Raw genomic sequence first — 21260 nt, forward strand, 5'->3', positions numbered from 1 at the left:
TAAAAAAACCCACTAAAAATGACATAAATCTTTCCCTTAGTTAGTAAACGCAATAACTTTCACGCAAACCAATCAAAATACACTTATTGTGATTTTTTTTTACCAAACATATGTAGCAGAAAATAAATTGGCCAAAAATTTAAAAAAATTTTGATTTTTTACATTTTTTTTGGGGGGGGGGGGGGGAATTTCATATAAAAAAAAATGTGAAAAATATTGTTATTTTTTCCAAATTTATGCTTTTTTTTGTTTATAGCGCAAAAAGTAAAAATCGCACAGGTGATCAAATGCCACCAAAAGAAAGCTCTGTTTGTGGGAAAAAAAGGACGTCAATTTCATTTGGGTACGGCATTGGACGACCGCGCAATTTTCAGTTAAGGTCGCACAGCGCCGAATCGCAAAAAGTGGCCCAGACGTAAGACAGCAAAATCCTCCGATGGTAAAGTGGTTAAATGTGTCCTTAAAACTAATTGCCCTATATGCAAACTTTCCTTTCACAGCCGACTCTCAGGGTCCTTTTAGTTTTACCATGTTTACACCTTTGGTTTATATGAAGGTTATTCTGTATATCTCCTTCAGAATTCATTTGATTAATTATAATTTAAAATCCCTGACATATTCATATACTGTACAGTATACTCTGGGCTGAAGGATTGCACACAGATCACACCCATTAAAGTGTACTTTACACCTTTTCCTGACAAAGTGGCCACTAAAAAGTCACAGCAAACGTTGATGGTGCTTAACCTGCTTTTATGATCAATAATGACCTATCTGAGGATCCCACTTGAAAGCATGTTGTATATGACAGACGTCTATCCAATTCTGATCCTCTCTGTTTGGACAGCCAGGGAGCCAATTGTTAACCACATACGGGAACCAAATCCTTCTTATTTATTCCAATAATCGCACTACAAATTAGTTTAATATTGTTTGTGCTCCTTACAGGTGACGTCATTTTGGGTTATCTCCTGATGTCATGGGGACCTTATTCTCCAAATCCTCCCCCTCACAAGGTATGACTGCTGAACTTGACAATCCTTTCCAATGTTTTCCGCCATCTCAAATCTCGAGATTGGAATTAGATGATAAGATGTCTTATGTTCCTGTAGGCATCTGGTCAGTTCAAGAGCTTTCATGAATTCCACAATCACTGTCACAATCAGGAATCTGACTTAAAGACCAGTTGCTATAGCAGTAGCGGGACTTCCACCGACGAGCGGGATAAGTGTGTCACCCTGGTCAATGAAGCGGGCTCACCTGAGGTGTGGGGTCTAAGTACTAACAGATGTTCACCAGAGCTCCTGATGGTGGAGATAGATTTAGCTGCATGTTAGTACCAGGTCACAGTCCTCATGATCACTCCATCAGGAGGTGAGCAAGCCGGGGTCCAGAAGTCCAGAAGTGGATGTAACAGGTAAGGATCAAACAGAAGCATAGTCAGTAAACAAGCCAAAGGTTAGTAACGAGTAGTTGCAGGTTGGGATCAGGCAGAAGCATAGTCAAGCAACAAGCCAAGCGTCAGTAACGAGTTGTAGCAAAGATAGGAACAGCAGCAGGGAAGACAGTGCGAGATATTGTCTGGAGAGGGCACAGTAATCTGGCAAACAGGAAGTGCAGAGACGGCATAAATCAGGAAGTTCATGGGAGGAGCAAAAAAATTCAAGGTTCAACTGAAGTCAAGGCACAAGGCAGGGTTGTCCAATGGAACAGACATGATGCTGTCTAGCATCTCAGGTAGCTTAGCGAGTAGAGTCATTGCCATACACAGCAGAGGTCCCAAGTTCATAGTCCAGGCCCTGACAGTCACATTCCAATGTCTTGTATTGTATTTATCATCACCCCCACCCTCTCTTACATCAAAGTGCACCCCCTTTCCTTGTATTGCTGCTGGGAAGAAATTGGTGGCAGAGCTGGGAAGCAAAAAGTGCAGGGTCTGCAGGACCAAAGGAGGGCTGGAGTTCTACTGCAGCTCCAGGAGAGGTGTGAGGGCCACATAAAATGGACTGGAGGGCCAGATTCGGCCCGTGGGCCTTGTGTTTGACACATGTGCATTAGGAGGTCTATTTATTTAACCACTTTACCACCGGAGGATTTTGCTGTCTTACGTCTGGGCCACTTTTTGCGATTCGGCACTGTGCGAATTTAACTGACAATTGCGCAGCCGTGCGACGCCGTACCCAAACAAAAAAAGAGCGTACATTTTGAAAAAATAACAATATTTTTCACATTTTTTTATATGAAATTCCCCCCCAAAAAAATGTAAAAATCAATTTTTTTTTACATTTTTCTCCAATTTGTTTTCTGCTACACATGTTTGGTAAAAAAAATCACAATAAGCGTATTTTGATTGGTTTGCGCAAAAGTTATTGCGTTTACTAACTAAGGGAAAGATTTCTGTCATTTTTGGTGGGTTTTTTTTTTACGAGTAATGGCGGCGATCTGCGATTTTTTTGCGGGACTGCAACATTGCGGCGGACAGATCGGACCCTTGACTGACATTTTTGACACTTTTGGGGGTACCAGTGACATTACTACAGTAATCAGGGCTATATATATGCACTGTTACCGTAAAAATGACACCGGCAGGGAAGGGGTTAATTTTATTGGAGAGGGAGGGGTTAATGTATGCATGTGTGGGGGGAGGTGACTGAGTGACACAGGGACAGATCGCAGGTTCAGCTATGCTGAACCCTGCAATCTGACCCTGTCTGTCACTTAGGAGATCCGCCCGCTCTGTTTACACAAGTGGACGGATCTCCACACTCGATTCCCCGACGATCGGGGAAGAGCAGCGGCGATCGCTGCCATTCCTCCCCTGGCCCGACTCCCGCTGTGACTGAATACAGTTGGAGCGAGCCTCCAGCGGCGCGCGCTGCTGAGAAGGGGGAGTGTCTGCCGATGTAGGTCTACGTCGTCAGACCTACAAGAGCCACTTTGCTGCAGTAGAGCTCCAGTGAGCAGACGGCAAGTGGTTAACATAGGAAATAAATTATGGGGATTGTTAACGAAGGTTTTTTTTTTTTTTGTCAATAGACCCCTAGGTGTTTGCACCCAATGTTCATCCATCTGAGAGTTAACTCACCATTATTGTGGTGGTCATGTGCGATTATCACAGGAAAACCAATCCCTGCATAGGATAATGTACATATAGACATTGGGGGATAATTTCCTTTCTCTTCTATATGCTTTTTATAGCAATGCTTGCTGCCAGTACAGACTTGTCTGCTGTCATGTGTCAGAAATCATCCAAGTTAGGAATAATGTTTATGATTGTTGATTGTCCTTTTTTGCAGGGTTGGCTTCTGGTGTCCTGCGAAAGGTCCCACAAACCCCCAGGGATCTTATCATATATTCTCTGGAGGATCTGAAAGAATGTGACTTTAGGAGATTTAGGAACAAATTGTCTGATTTCTACAATGAAGATACACTTCCCATCCCCCGAGAAAGACTAGAAAATGCAAACTGGATTACCACCAAGGAGCTCCTGATAGGCACATATGGAGAAGAAGGGGCTCTGGATGTCACTATTGATGTCCTTACACTGATCGGTCTGATGGGACCCGCAAATGACCTCCAGGAGAGGAGAACACAACATGGTGAGCTCCCGTCTATAATGACCATTTCCTACCAATTCCTAATCAATCCAGGGAAAGCCAGGGACCAATCAGGAGCTTCTAGCTGGAGGAACCCCTTCCACTGACAGTACACACATATGGGGCCTCAGGGAAGGGGGTCTTTATCCTGGGAGCCGCATATCTGCGTACCTTTCCTTGTGCTGGGAGCGCTGCACAGAGACTGGGATCTCACCAAGAGCCCCGGGTATCCTACTAATGATCGGGACCCGGCACCGAAACTCACAGATTCCAGTCACCTGATGGCTGGCATAGCCTCTGATTGGCTATCATAGTAATCAGTCTCTGTGCAGCCCCACCCCTGTGTTTTATTTATTTGTTTTCTTTTCTGAATGGAGAGGAAGGTACATTGTATACATACAGGATATATTATATAATACATTGTATACATACAGGATATATTATATAATACATTGTATACATACAGGATCCATTATATAATACATTGTATACATACAGGATATATTATATAATACATTGTATACATACAGGATATATTATATAATACATTGTATACATACAGGATATATTATATAATACATTGTATACATACAGGATCTATTATATAATACATTGTATACATACAGGATATATTATATAATACATTGTATACATCCAGGATCTATTATATAATACATTGTATACATACAGGATCCATTATATAATACATTGTATACATACAGGATATATTATATAATACATTGTATACATACAGGATATATTATATAATACATTGTATACATACAGGATATATTATATAATACATTGTATACATACAGGGTCCATTATATAATACATTGTATACATACAGGATACATTATATAATACATTGTATACATACAGGATATATTATATAATACATTGTATACATACAGGATATATTATATAATACATTGTATACATACAGGATATATTATATAATACATTGTATACATACAGGATATATTATATAATACATTGTATACATACAGGATATATTATATAATACATTGTATACATACAGGATACATTATATAATACATTGTATACATACAGGATATATTATATAATACATTGTATACATACAGGATATATTATATAATACATTGTATACATACAGGATCCATTATATAATACATTGTATACATACAGTATATATTATATAATACATTGTATACATACAGGATCCATTATATAATACATTGTATACATACAGGATCCATTATATAATACATTGTATACATACAGGATACATTATATAATACATTGTATACATACAGGATATATTATATAATACATTGTATACATACAGGATCCATTATATAATACATTGTATACATACAGGATATATTATATAATACATTGTATACATACAGGATCCATTATATAATACATTGTATACATACAGGATCCATTATATAATACATTGTATACATACAGGATATATTATATAATACATTGTATACATACAGGATATATTATATAATACATTGTATACATACAGGATACATTATATAATACATTGTATACATACAGGATATATTATATAATACATTGTATACATACAGGATCCATTATATAATACATTGTATACATACAGGATCCATTATATAATACATTGTATACATACAGGATATATTATATAATACATTGTATACATACAGGATATATTATATAATACATTGTATACATACAGGATCCATTATATAATACATTGTATACATACAGGATATATTATATAATACATTGTATACATACAGGATCCATTATATAATACATTGTATACATACAGGATATATTATATAATACGTTGTATACATACAGGATCCATTATATAATACATTGTATACATACAGGATATATTATATAATACATTGTATACATACAGGATATATTATATAATACATTGTATACATACAGGATATATTATATAATACATTGTATACATACAGGATACATTATATAATACATTGTATACATACAGGATCCATTATATAATACATTGTATACATACAGGATATATTATATAATACATTGTATACATACAGGATCCATTATATAATACATTGTATACAGGATCCATTATATAATACATTGTATACATACAGGATACATTATATAATACATTGTATACAGGATATATTATATAATACATTGTATACAGGATACATTATATAATACATTGTATACATACAGGATCCATTATATAATACATTGTATACATACAGGATCCATTATATAATACATTGTATACATACAGGATCCATTATATAATACATTGTATACATACAGGATCCATTATATAATACATTGTATACATACAGGGTCCATTATATAATACATTGTATACATACAGGATATATTATATAATACATTGTATACATACAGGATCCATTATATAATACATTGTATACATACAGGATACATTATATAATACATTGTATACATACAGGATCCATTATATAATACATTGTATACATACAGGATATATTATATAATACATTGTATACATACAGGATATATTATATAATACATTGTATACATACAGGATCCATTATATAATACATTGTATACATACAGGATATATTATATAATACATTGTATACATACAGGATATATTATATAATACATTGTATACATACAGGATATATTATATAATACATTGTATACATACAGGATCCATTATATAATACATTGTATACATACAGCATATATTATATAATACATTGTATACATACAGGATACATTATATAATACATTGTATACATACAGGATATATTATATAATACATTATATACATACAGGATACATTATATAATACATTGTATACATACAGGATATATTATATAATACATTGTATACATACAGGATATATTATATAATACATTGTATACATACAGGATATATTATATAATACATTGTATACATACAGGATGCATTATATAATACATTGTATACATACAGGATCCATTATATAATACATTGTATACAGGATACATTATATAATACATTGTATACATACAGGATACATTATATAATACATTGTATACAGGATACATTATATAATACATTGTATACATACAGGATATATTATATAATACATTGTATACATACAGGATCCATCATATAATACATTGTATACATACAGGATATATTATATAATACATTGTATACATACAGGATATATTATATAATACATCGTATACATACAGGGTCCATTATATAATACATTGTATACATACAGGATCCATTATATAATACATTGTATACATACAGGATATATTATATAATACATTGTATACATACAGGATATATTATATAATACACTGTATACATACAGGATATATTATATAATACATTGTATACATACAGGATATATTATATAATACATTGTATACATACAGGATCCATTATATAATACATTGTATACATACAGGATATATTATATAATACATTGTATACATACAGGGTCCATTATATAATACATTGTATACATACAGGGTCCATTATATAATACATTGTATACATACAGGATCCATTATATAATACATTGTATACATACAGGGTCCATTATATAATACATTGTATACATACAGGGTCCATTATATAATACATTGTATACATACAGGATCCATTATATAATACATTGTATACATACAGGATCCATTATATAATACATTGTATACATACAGGATCCATTATATAATACATTGTATACATACAGGATACATTATATAATACATTGTATACATACAGGATCCATTATATAATACATTGTATACATACAGGATATATTATATAATACATTATATACATACAGGATCCATTATATAATACATTGTATACATACAGGATATATTATATAATACATTGTATACATACAGGATATATTATATAATACATTGTATACATACAGGGTCCATTATATAATACATTGTATACATACAGGATCCATTATATAATACATTGTATACATACAGGATCCATTATACAATCCATTGTATACATACAGGATCTATTATATAATACATTGTATACATACAGGATATATTATATAATACATTGTATACATACAGGATCCATTATATAATACATTGTATACATACAGGATATATTATATAATACATTGTATACATACAGGATATATTATATAATACATTGTATACATACAGGATATATTATATAATACATTGTATACATACAGGATCCATTATATAATACATTGTATACATACAGGATATATTATATAATACATTGTATACATACAGGATCCATTATATAATACATTGTATACATACAGGATACATTATATAATACATTGTATACATACAGGATATATTATATAATACATTGTATACATACAGGATCCATTATATAATACATTGTATACATACAGGATATATTATATAATACATTGTATACATACAGGATATATTATATAATACATTGTATACATACAGGATATATTATATAATACATTGTATACATACAGGATCCATTATATAATACATTGTATACATACAGGATATATTATATAATACATTGTATACATACAGGATCCATTATATAATACATTGTATACATACAGGATATATTATATAATACATTGTATACATACAGGATCCATTATATAATACATTGTATACATACAGGATCCATTATATAATACATTGTATACATACAGGATCCATTATATAATACATTGTATACATACAGGATCCATTATATAATACATTGTATACATACAGGATATATTATATAATACATTGTATACATACAGGATATATTATATAATACATTGTATACATACAGGATCCATTATATAATACATTGTATACATACAGGGTCCATTATATAATACATTGTATACATACAGGATCCATTATATAATACATTGTATACATACAGGATATATTATATAATACATTGTATACATACAGGATCCATTATATAATACATTGTATACATACAGGATCCATTATATAATACATTGTATACATACAGGATCCATTATATAATACATTGTATACATACAGGATATATTATATAATACATTGTATACATACATACAGGATACATTATATAATACATTGTATACATACAGGATCCATTATATAATACATTGTATACATACAGGATATATTATATAATACATTGTATACATACAGGATCCATTATATAATACATTGTATACATACAGGATACATTATATAATACATTGTATACATACAGGATACATTATATAATACATTGTATACAGGATATATTATATAATACATTGTATACATACAGGATCCATTATATAATACATTGTATACATACAGGATATATTATATAATACACTGTATACATACAGGATCCATTATATAATACATTGTATACATACAGGATATATTATATAATACATTGTATACATACAGGATCCATTATATAATACATTGTATACATACAGGATATATTATATAATACATTGTATACATACAGGATCCATTATATAATACATTGTATACATACAGGATATATTATATAATACATTGTATACATACAGGATCCATTATATAATACATTGTATACATACAGGATCCATTATATAATACATTGTATACATACAGGGTCCATTATATAATACATTGTATACATACAGGATACATTATATAATACATTGTATACATACAGGATCCATTATATAATACATTGTATACATACAGGATCCATTATATAATACATTGTATACATACAGGATCCATTATATAATACATTGTATACATACAGGATATATTATATAATACATTGTATACATACAGGATACATTATATAATACATTGTATACATACAGGATCCATTATATAATACATTGTATACATACAGGATATATTATATAATACATTGTATACATACAGGATCCATTATATAATACATTGTATACATACAGGATATATTATATAATACATTGTATACATACAGGATATATTATATAATACATTGTATACATACAGGGTCCATTATATAATACATTGTATACATACAGGATCCATTATATAATACATTGTATACATACAGGATATATTATATAATACATTGTATACATACAGGATATATTATATAATACATTGTATACATACAGGATCCATTATATAATACATTGTATACATACAGGATATATTATATAATACATTGTATACATACAGGATATATTATATAATACATTGTATACATACAGGATATATTATATAATACATTGTATACATACAGGATCCATTATATAATACATTGTATACATACAGGGTCCATTATATAATACATTGTATACATACAGGATCCATTATATAATACATTGTATACATACAGGATATATTATATAATACATTGTATACATACAGGATACATTATATAATACATTGTATACATACAGTATATATTATATAATACATTGTATACATACAGGATATATTATATAATACATTGTATACATACAGGATCCATTATATAATACATTGTATACATACAGGATATATTATATAATACATTGTATACATACAGGATATATTATATAATACATTATATACATACAGGATCCATTATATAATACATTGTATACATACAGGATATATTATATAATACATTGTATACATACAGGATATATTATATAATACATTGTATACATACAGGATATATTATATAATACATTATATACATACAGGATATATTATATAATACATTGTATACATACAGGATATATTATATAATACATTGTATACATACAGGACATATTATATAATACATTGTATACATACAGGATCCATTATATAATACAATGTATACATACAGGATATATTATATAATACATTGTATACATACAGGATATATTATATAATACATTGTATACATACAGGATATATTATATAATACATTGTATACATACAGGATCATTATATAATACATTGTATACATACAGGATATATTATATAATACATTGTATACATACAGGGTCCATTATATAATACATTGTATACATACAGGATATATTATATAATACATTGTATACATACAGGATCCATTATATAATACATTGTATACATACAGGATCCATTATACAATCCATTGTATACATACAGGATCTATTATATAATACATTGTATACATACAGGACATATTATATAATACATTGTATACATACAGGATCCATTATATAATACAATGTATACATACAGGATATATTATATAATACATTGTATACATACAGGATATATTATATAATACATTGTATACATACAGGATATATTATATAATACATTGTATACATACAGGATATATTATATAATACATTGTATACATACAGGATATATTATATAATACATTGTATACATACAGGATCCATTATATAATACATTGTATACATACAGGATCCATTATATAATACATTGTATACATACAGGATATATTATATAATACATTGTATACATACAGGATATATTATATAATACATTGTATACATACAGGATACATTATATAATACATTGTATACATACAGGATCTATTATATAATACATTGTAAAAAAAGCAAAATGCACACTATTTTTTCTGGGGCGTACTATGGATATAAACAACAAACATCCACATATATGGTATCATTGCAATCATCAGGAGCAGGAGAATTTTTTTTGGGATGTTATTTGATGGTAAGTTTTGGTAATAGCAAGAAATATAGAGCTACCTTAAAAAAAATATATATACTATTTTGGGCCAGTATTCTTTTGATTAAAAAAAAAAAAAAAAACAGGAGATACCTGTTACCATTTACCACCAAATGAAAGCCCAATTTGTCCTGAAATAAATGCAATATAATCCACCTAGATACACAAAGTAGCTGTGATGATATGTACAGTTTTATTAACATATGTCAAAGTTGCAAAATTGTGTTCAGGCATTAACATTGGATCACCCCCTCCTCCTCAAAAAACTCCACTCCATTGGTCTCCCTGACCGTACTCTTCACTGGTTCTCATCCTACCTATCCCAATGCACCTTCAGTGCTACTTACAACTCTACTACCTCCTCTCCTCTTCCTTTCTCTGCTGGGGTCTCCCAAGGTTTTGTTCTTGGACCTCTCCTTTTCTCAATCTACACCTCCTCCCTGGGTCAGCTGATTGCCTCCCATGGCTTTCAATATCATCTATAAGCTGATGACACCCAAATCTATCTCTCCATCCCTCAGCTCACTCCCATCAGTTTCCTCACGCATCACTAACTTACTAACAGACATATCAGCCTGGATGTCACATCACTTCCTCAAACTCAACCTATCAAAAACCGAGCTCATGATATTTCCTCCTCCATGTGCCTCTTCCCCTGATTTCTCTGTCAAAATCAACGGCTCTACTATCAACCTGTCCCTCCATGCCAAGGTCCTAGGTATATTCCTGGACTCACTATCCTTTCAGCCCCACATCCAGTCGCTGTCCAAAGCTTGCCGCCTCAACCTCCGCAACATCTCCAAGATCCGCCCCTTCCTAACCAACTACTCCACAAAGCTTCTAATCCATTCCCTGGTCATCTCTCGTCTCGATTACTGCAACTCCCTCCTCATTGGCTTACCTTTAATTAGGCTATCCCCCCTTCAGTCCATCATATACGCGGCTGCCAGGCTCATCCACCTTACAAACCGCTCTGTGTCTGCTACCCCTCTTTGCCAATCCCAACATTGGCTGCCACTCAACCTACGAATGAAATTCAAGATACTAACCATAACTTACAAAGCCATCCATAACCTTGCACCCAGCTACATCACTAACCTGGTCTCAAAATACCAACCAAATCATTCTCTTCGTTCCTCCCTGGGCTGTCTGCTCTCTGCCTGCCTTGTCACCTCTTCCCATGCACACCTCTAGGACTTCACCTGAACCTCTCCCATCCTCTGGAATGCTCTACCCCAATCTGTCCGACTATCTCCTACTTTGTCCATGTCAGGTCACCTGTGGCCAGGTGACAACTGCACCCTGTTGGAGGCAGGGGCACAGCGCAAGGTAGTGAACCCTATAGAAGACTGCTGCGGATGGACTGGAATGTGAGCCCAAGATTCCCCAGGGCGCGGAGTCTAAGACCCAGCAGGTGTTCACCAGAGCCTTTAGTGGTGAGGATGGACTTTGCTGCAGCTGGGCCCAGGTCGCGGCCCCTGGGGTCCCCCAGGTCACGCTCCGTAGGGAGAGAAGGGAAGCAGCCACTCAGGACACACAGAATGGTGATGGGTAAGCCGAGGTCAGGGTAACAGGCAGACAAGGGTAGTCAAGGGACAGACCAAAGGCCAGGGTAACAGGCAAACAAGAATAGTCAGAGACAAGCCAAAGTCGGTACACAGAAGAGTAGTTCAAGCACACGGCAAACAGGAAACTAATACTGTTGAACAGCAAAGCAGACCTGCAGTGAACTGGTTAATATAGACTTCCTGGAATGGCCTGGGGTGGAGCCAAACAGGGAAGAGAGATGATAAAAGCAGCCAGAAGGAAGAGTCTGGCCCTTAATGCAGACATGAGGAACAGGTAAACTACCAGACATTATTGCATGTCCATGACAGTTCACTTGCAGAGGATCCTTTAAAACTCATCTCTTCAGAGAAGCCTACATGGCCCCCACCTAACGACTGTACATCCATTTTCTTCATCCGCACATCCCCCCAAAATTATTACCTTGTGTATCTCTTGACCCTCCTTCTTAGATTGTAAGCTCTATTGAGCAGGGCCCTCTGATTCCTACTGTATTACAGTTTATTGTAGTTGTACTGTCTACCCTCAAGTTGTAAATCGCTGCGTAAACTGTCGGCACTATATAAATCCTGTATAATAATAATAATAATAATATTAATAATAATATTAATAACATTTGTTTTACCCTCAGTCACTAAGGTGTTAAACAATCTTTATTGAGGGAAGCACTTCTCCAGGATTCCAGCAGTCAGTCACCATAACACAATGACATCACTCAGCATGTCGAGTAGAGCAATACAATTGCAGCTACTTGCCTATTATACAGAACCTCCATATTTATAGCTGTATTCCCAGGAAACCCTCGATGTTCTGAGCCTTGTGCCTCATGCATCCACCTGAAACTCCATCAGAAAGAGGAGTCAAGGCTCCAGATTCTAGATGCGTGCCTATAAACCCTGAATAGAGAATTGGGGGCTGTTCTGGTCCCCCCACCATGGTCACATGTCACTGCAATGTGCTAAGATGTTACCAGGCAGACAAATGGCGCTTTCCACTGCATGGAACCGAACGGTTCGGTTCGCTTTTGTGCTTTTCCACTGCTGGTACCGTATGGTGCGGTGTCGGAACGGTTCGGTACGGTACGGCGGCGCTTTTCCACTGCATGGAACCGAACGGTACGGCTCTCAAAAACAGTACCACCTCGATTGTGGTTCCAAGAGGTACCATACCCGGTACCATATCCCACAATCCCTTGCATGCAGTCACTACTAGCCACTGATTGGTCAGAGAATCATTGTTATCCCACCCACATTCCACCCACTTAACTTTAGTACTACTTTAGTGGAAAAGCAAACCATACTGTACCGTACCGAACTGTTCCTACACCGTACCATGCGGTACCAGCAGTGGAAAAGCAAGCCAGTCCAAGCAGGGCCAAGCAGGGCCGAGTGGAGCCGAGCCGGTGGAAAAGTGCCAAAAGATACTCCCCATCATCTGCATGGAGAAATAGAAGGAGGAGAGACTCCAATCTAAAGAGGGTTGGTGTCTGGGAGAATCTGCTACATTAATAAGTCTCCTAGGTATTATTTTATACATTTCAGAGGTTTGTCAGGACTAATCATTTCCCTAATCTTATTTCCAGCCAAACTGAAGAAGATGACACCTGACAACAGATCATCAGGTTAGTAGGGCATCCACATTTGATATCTTTTCTAGATAAAATTTTGTGCTGTTGTAGTCTGGATCAGTGGTGGAACTACCATGGTCGCAAAGGTAGCACTTGTGTCAAGGCCCTGGCATTCTGCCACCACAGAGGGCCCCAAGACGGCGAAAAGGGGACCCACTGCAAAACGTGGGCTTGGTTCACTTTACGGCAAACTGAAATTCATGCGAATTGCTTAAAATTTCTTTGCGACTTGTTTGTGACTTTTGTGAATTAACATTGTCATCTATGGCACTCAAATTGCATCAAAGTTTCAGAAAAGTAGTGCAGGAACTTTTTTTTTTTTTTTTTGCAATGACTTGAGTTGCATTGATTAAGATAGCACCTATTGAAATGAATGTGTTTTGACTTGTCATGTGAATTTATGTGTTGTAAGCCACATGATAAGCCTCAGCAGTGTGAACTGGGGCTTATAAAGGATCCCAGCCATGGGAGCGAGTGGGAAGGATCCTGGCTTTAGAGGGAAGTGAAGAAATGCCATCAGCACACCATGGATTTCTCGAAAGGGTCCCAAGCTTTATTCCGTGGTCACATCATAAATATACAGCAACATTTCGTAGCAATGCAGGGCCTCTTCATCAGGCACTTGTCACTTGCTCCTATAGCGGGGTCCTTTGTAAGCCCCAGTTCACACTGCTGCAGCTTTTCATGTCACTTGCAACAAATAAATTTGCATGTTGACATTTCTTCACTTTGATTATCCATGGTTTCCAGCCTATGGTCATTACAGCACTAAACAGCCGGTTTTATTGAATGTATGTGTGGGGAACATTGTGTTTGGCCTCAGAGGAAAGGCACCCAGCCTCACAGGGAATGGCCCTGGGACCACAGGACAGGACCCTGGACCAATGGAAAGGGCCCTGAAGGATCTAGTTATGCCTGTGGTCTGGATGGTGTGTCCAAAGTTTGGATGTATCCACAATCCTCCTATATTTCATGGGATATCCTCTTTTAATGTTCCATTCTTGGGGTTTATGATTAGAATTCATAGTAGGAGTACAACACTGAAAAATGGAGTGGCTGTTCACCCGGTAATGATTACTGGAAAACAATTGATACCGAAGTATCCACCCCCAGTGGGTTTTTAGGCAGCACAATAAATGGTAGATAAGTAAGAAGATATAATAAAAATATACTTTATTAAATTACATATACACTTGTTAAAACCCCAATTGGGGGAAACATGAAAGCTCCAGTTGTCTCTAATAACAATTGATCTCAATATCTCATAACATATCATGACATCATGGCATGGTGGTATATCGCATCGACCCCAGAACGGGTGCTGGGAGAACACACACCCCAATGCGTTTCGACCTGTAAAAGGTCTTCCTCAGGGGGACTGTATTGTCATGAAGATGAGATCTATTGAGAAACAGGTAGCAGATAAAAGTCGTTGTATCCTCTACATCCAAGGAACCTTCACATCGTGCGGTATTATGTAAAGAACAGGTCTCTTACAGCTGCAGCTAGGTGTCGTGTACTCCCTTGTGTGCTGGTATGGTTTGGTGACTCCTTGCAGACCTTTACGCCTGTTCAGCCGCCCAGGGTGGGAGGCGCCGCTCCCCTCTGGATGTAGAGGATACAACGACTTTTATCTGCTCCCTGTTTCTCAATAGATCTCATCTTCATGACAATACAGTCCCCCTGAGGAAGACCTTTTACAGGTCGAAACGCGTTGGGGTGTGTGCTCCCCCAGCACCCGTTCTGGGGACGATGCGATATACCACCATGCCATGATGTCATGATATGTTATGAGATATTGAGATCAATTGTTATTAGAGACAACTGGAGCTTTCATGTTTCCCCCAATTGGGGCTTTAACAAGTGTATATGTAATTTGTTAATAAAGTATATTTTTATTATATCTTCTTACTTATCTACCATTTATTGTGCTGCCTAAAAACCCACTGGGGGTTTATACTTCGGTATCAATTGTTTTCCAGTATGATTAGAATTCAATATTACTAAGGCTGTCTTATAAATATTTTATGTGTGTATGATGAATAAAATATTCTCCTTTCTCTTATAAAGACATCGAAAATGAATACAGAGACGTTCCAGAGGATAACACAATATAATTCCCGTATGGGGGAAGCTGTTCATCTACAGAAAAGATTCACCACAGTATCGATGACAAAGGGCCCCCAGAATAAAGAGGGAAAAGAACAAAAAATAAGGAGTTTAGGCAGAAGTCCTCTACAGATCATGGAGAAAAGACCTTATGATGAATACTCCCCAACCACATTTCAGACCCTCTTTGACCCTGATGAAGACGGTTTCATTCCTAACATTGTGGTGTTAGAAGGACCTGCTGGGATTGGAAAAACAATGACCTGCAAGAAGATCATGCTGGACTGGGCCTCTGGGAATCTCTACAAAGACAAGTTTGACTTTGTGTTTTATCTGAACTGTAGAGCAATCAACACCATCCCTGGAAACATAAGCCTTGTGGGACTTTTATCCAGAGCCTGCAGATTGCAGAATTCTGATGACCTGGTCTCTATTCTGGAGGATCCTGGAAGTCAGAGAAAACTTCTCACCATAGTTGATGGCTTTGATGAACTGAGGTGGACTCTGGAGGAGGAATCTGAGGGTAGTCTTGACATTTCTATGGAAACCAACAAAGAAATAATTCTCCAAAGATTGCTCAGGAGACAGGTTCTCCAACAATCTTCTCTGATCATCACCACAAGGTCACTGGCCATGGAGAGACTTAACACATTTATCAATGTTTATCGCAATGTGGAAATCCAGGGATTTACAAGGGACGATCAAAAGGAATTTGTCCATAAATTCTTTGGAAATAAAGAAGATGCAGACAAAGTTCTCAGAATAATAAAAGAAAATGAAGTTCTGTACACCATGTGTGCCGTCCCCATCACATGCTGGATTGTCTGCACTGTACTGAAACAAGAAATTAAAAAAGGTTTGGGTTTAATTCGGTGTGTAACGATGACTTCAATTTACCTTCTCTATCTGGAGGTTTTACTAACCAATCACAGTAAGGAGCAGTCTGTACACCGGAAACAAACCTGTCTGAAGAAGCTGTGTGCTCTGGCCAATCAGGGAGTTCTGAACAAACAAATCTTATTTGAGAAGAAAGATCTAGAAAGACATGGACTTTCTCTGGATGAGTTGGAGTCTGTATTTCTGGAAAAGGACATCTTTCATTTTGAAGTCCGCACCCAGACCCGCTACAGCTTCATCCACCAAAGTGTACAGGAGTTCCTTGCTGCTCTGCATTATGGGATGGATGATGGGTTTGGATTTATGAAAGGTACTTTCCTCCCCATGATCTGTAAAGGGAAATCACTATCAGAATTCAGGAGATTTTTCTCACATTTAGAATTATCTGTACAATTCTTGTTTGGTCTCTTAAATGAAAATCAGGTGAAGACATTCTCAGAGAGCACAGGAATCCCCATCTCACTCCGAGCCAGATCTGCAATAAAGAAATGGGCAATTAAGACCACCATCAATGAGACTTTCTATACTACGACCATCTCCTGTCTGTATGAGACTCAGGATGAGGACTTCATAAGGAGAGTCATGTCTCGTTGTTCAAGTTTAGAGCTGCGTAGCTCAAATACTGGTCACTATTGGAAGAACAGAAATTATTGCAAGCAGCTGAGATATTGCTTGAAGACCTTGAAGAGAGAAAATGTTCAGTCTTCAAAGCTTTATTCTCTCACTGTGGATCCAGAGTGTCAGAAAATTCTATCTCCATTCCTGCACTGGAGTCAGAAGGTCAAGTAAGTGGGTGTGAGAATATCCTAACTGAATACAGAGAATGGGCAGGAACCTGCATAGAGGAAAAAAATTTTCCACACTTGTAATGCCCGTTTCACATGAGGTGGTCTGCGGCTGCGACATGCTTGCTCAGCAGGGGATCTGTCCTGAGCAGGCGGGTAACAGGTCTGTTTAGAAAAAAACAATGGGGGTGTACCCATATACGCAGAGTTGTATAAAGTACTCGAAACCCATACTTGAGTAAAAGTACAAGTGCTCGATCAAAAAGTGACTTGAGTAGAAGTACTAAAGTATTCAACATTTTTTGTACTTAAGTATTGCAAGTAGTTTTTTAAAAAAATGGTGCTACTCAAGTACTGAAAGTAAAAGTACAAGTACTGTGTTATGTAGTTATTAACCACTTTACCTCTAGCCACTGTGCTGCTACTGCGGCACAGTGGCTCGTTATCGTCCAGCGACGTAGACCTACGTCGCTGGACTCCTCCCCCTGGAGGCGCGCTCCCGCTGTTTTCATTCACAGCGGGAGTCGGGCCAGGGGAGGAGCGGCGGTGATCGCCGCCGCTCTTCCCTGATCGTTGGGGAATCTAGTTTGGAGATCCGCCCGCCTGTGTAAACAGAGCGGGCGGATCTCCTAAGTGACAGGGAGTGACAGATCGGAGTGTTCAGCATAGCTCTCAGTCGGTGTGAAGGGATGTGACACATCGGGTATAATAAAATGATTGCCACGGTGCCTAATGACTAAGCTTATTCCAACATCAGCCCTTTTCTAAATAAGGCATTTGAATGCAGCTCAGTCATACTTTTGATGTTCTATATACTTGGGACCTTTGTTGGATCTGTTTTCCTTATCAAACTACCCCAGTCACCTACCATTTGACATCTTAGGACTGTGCAATACCGAGCCTCTCACGTTATTACAGGCTATAGTGCATTTCTCTTCAGTTTCCTGCAACAATCCAGGAGGATGATGATCCATTTATTACTGTTTGTTTGTTTTTAATCATTTTATTATACCCGATGTGTCACATCCCTTCAAAAGTATAATATTTTTCACATTGGCATATGTGCCTTAATAAAGGTTTTCATACTATTTTTGCAAATAACCTCAGCAGTGCCCTTTGTTGGTCCTCTGCAAATCCCCTCTATACGGGTAACAGGTCTGTGTCTTCTCCGCTTATGCAGAGCGGACACAGACATGGACAAAGACCGCTCTCCTCTATGGGCAGATATAAATGGTCCATTTACACCCGACTGCCATCTAATCCAATCCACTAGATGGAAGGGGAACGGATCCCCATCCATCTCTTTTTGGTGGATCAGATCATATTGGATATAGGCAGGTATAAACAGACACGTCCATTTACACACGCCACTTCATAGAGGAGAATGGAGGTTCCCATCGGGTCCTCCTGAAAAATGGACAGGCGGACCCAATCGGAACATCCGTTTGAAAGGGGCCTTAGAAGTCCTGGAGTTCATGCTTTTCTCAACCCTCAGCACTGGTTCACATTAATGCAATTTTCCGGCAACCTGTTACATTCTGGTGACTTGTAAAGTCGCAGGTCAAGTGAAAACACATCGATTTTAATGGTTGCTGTCTTAATTTCTGCATCTTAAAGCGGAGTTTCGGCCACAGAAACAAAATTTCAATGAGCTTACCCCCGGGACAGTCAGGGCTAGTACATTCCACAATGGATAGCCTCTGATCTGTCCCGGTTCGCACTTACCTTTTAGAAGAAATACTTACTTTTAAAATTTCTTCTCCAGCGCTGCCATCTCAGGTGTGGGCAGCTTGAAGCCAGCGCGATCCTCTTCCGCGTCCTCTTCTGTCCTCTTCGGTCCCACGATGCACTGCCGTCACTTCCGGGGCTGCAGCGTCATCCCTGCACAGCTTCTGGGCATGCCCAGAAGCTGTTTAGCAAGGTATGACGGCGCCTGCACAGGAACTGACGTCGGGGCCGGTGCAGGCGCATTGATTCCTGGGAGCGATGACGTTCAGCTCCCAGGAATCATTGCAAAGTGGAAGTGACGGTGCGGGCCGTGCGGCCGAGGGAGGAAGTGGAAGGAAGGTAAGTATTTTTTTTCTGCAATTACAAGGTAAGTAAAAAAAAAAAAAAATCCTAACTATCCATTTCTTTTTCAGGTGACCTATAGCAAGCGAATGGCCTAAAATCGACTATGACGATTTTGTGGCCGGAACTCCGCTTTAAGTTGCCGCAACAAAACAAAAAAAGACTTTTTGCACTACTTTTGGCTGATTCTTGTGCTGCACGACTCCCATAGACTTCAATGTAAAAACGCCAGCAAGGCGTATATTTGTCTTAACACCTTTCCACCCGGCCAATAGGAAATTGACGGCCCAGCGGTGGTTCAGTTATCCTGCCTGGGCGTCATATGACATCCTGTCAGGATGTGCCAAACGCGGAGCCATACAGCAGCCCGATCTGTCATCAGCTGCATCCACAGGACACGGGGGATGACTGATCTGAGCACTGGCTCACTGCCGGTACCATGTGACCACCAAAACTTATCACAGCAGGTCACATGACAGTTGTAAACAATGAATGGCTTCCTTACATGCCATCTATTGAATACAACTGTGTTGCGAGCTGTGATTGGTCAGCATAGGCATGCGCACAGGGTGTGCCAAGTGTGCCTGGGCACACCCTAATCACCCTGTGCTGTGCAGATTCCCCCTGCTGCTTGGCTGCAAAGAAAGGGACTGGGGAATCTCTGTCCTCAGTCCTTTCTCTGTCTCAAAAGTGAGAAATCAGGAGTCTGTTTAAACCCCTGATATTTCACCAAAGCCCACCAATGGGGCTCCTAAAAAAAAAAAAAAAAAAAAAAAATGATTGTTAAAAAAATAAAAATGGTAAAAAATGATGAAGAAAATAAAATGGTAAGAAATACAAATATATATAAAATATTAACCACTTAAGCCCCAAGCCTATTTTTGACACTTTTTGTTTA

General features: G+C 36.7%; 1 protein-coding gene across 1 annotated transcript in view; it reads left to right on the forward strand.

The window, feature by feature from the left end:
* Positions 1 to 21260, forward strand: part of LOC309552467 (NACHT, LRR and PYD domains-containing protein 3-like) — a 73191-nt gene that overhangs the window by 22173 nt on the left and 29758 nt on the right. Inside the window, exons 2-6 of the mRNA XM_082253438.1 lie at positions 949 to 1016; positions 3297 to 3599; positions 14457 to 14495; positions 15252 to 15430; positions 16572 to 18292. Coding sequence (XP_082109564.1) covers positions 980 to 1016; positions 3297 to 3599; positions 14457 to 14495; positions 15252 to 15430; positions 16572 to 18292 — 2279 coding nt within the window. The 5' untranslated portion in view covers positions 949 to 979. The remainder of the gene's footprint in view (positions 1 to 948; positions 1017 to 3296; positions 3600 to 14456; positions 14496 to 15251; positions 15431 to 16571; positions 18293 to 21260) is intronic.

Source organism: Pelophylax lessonae (assembly GCF_965119305.1).
Source record: "Pelophylax lessonae genome assembly, chromosome: 4".
In the NCBI taxonomy this organism is placed as follows: domain Eukaryota; kingdom Metazoa; phylum Chordata; class Amphibia; order Anura; family Ranidae; genus Pelophylax; species Pelophylax lessonae.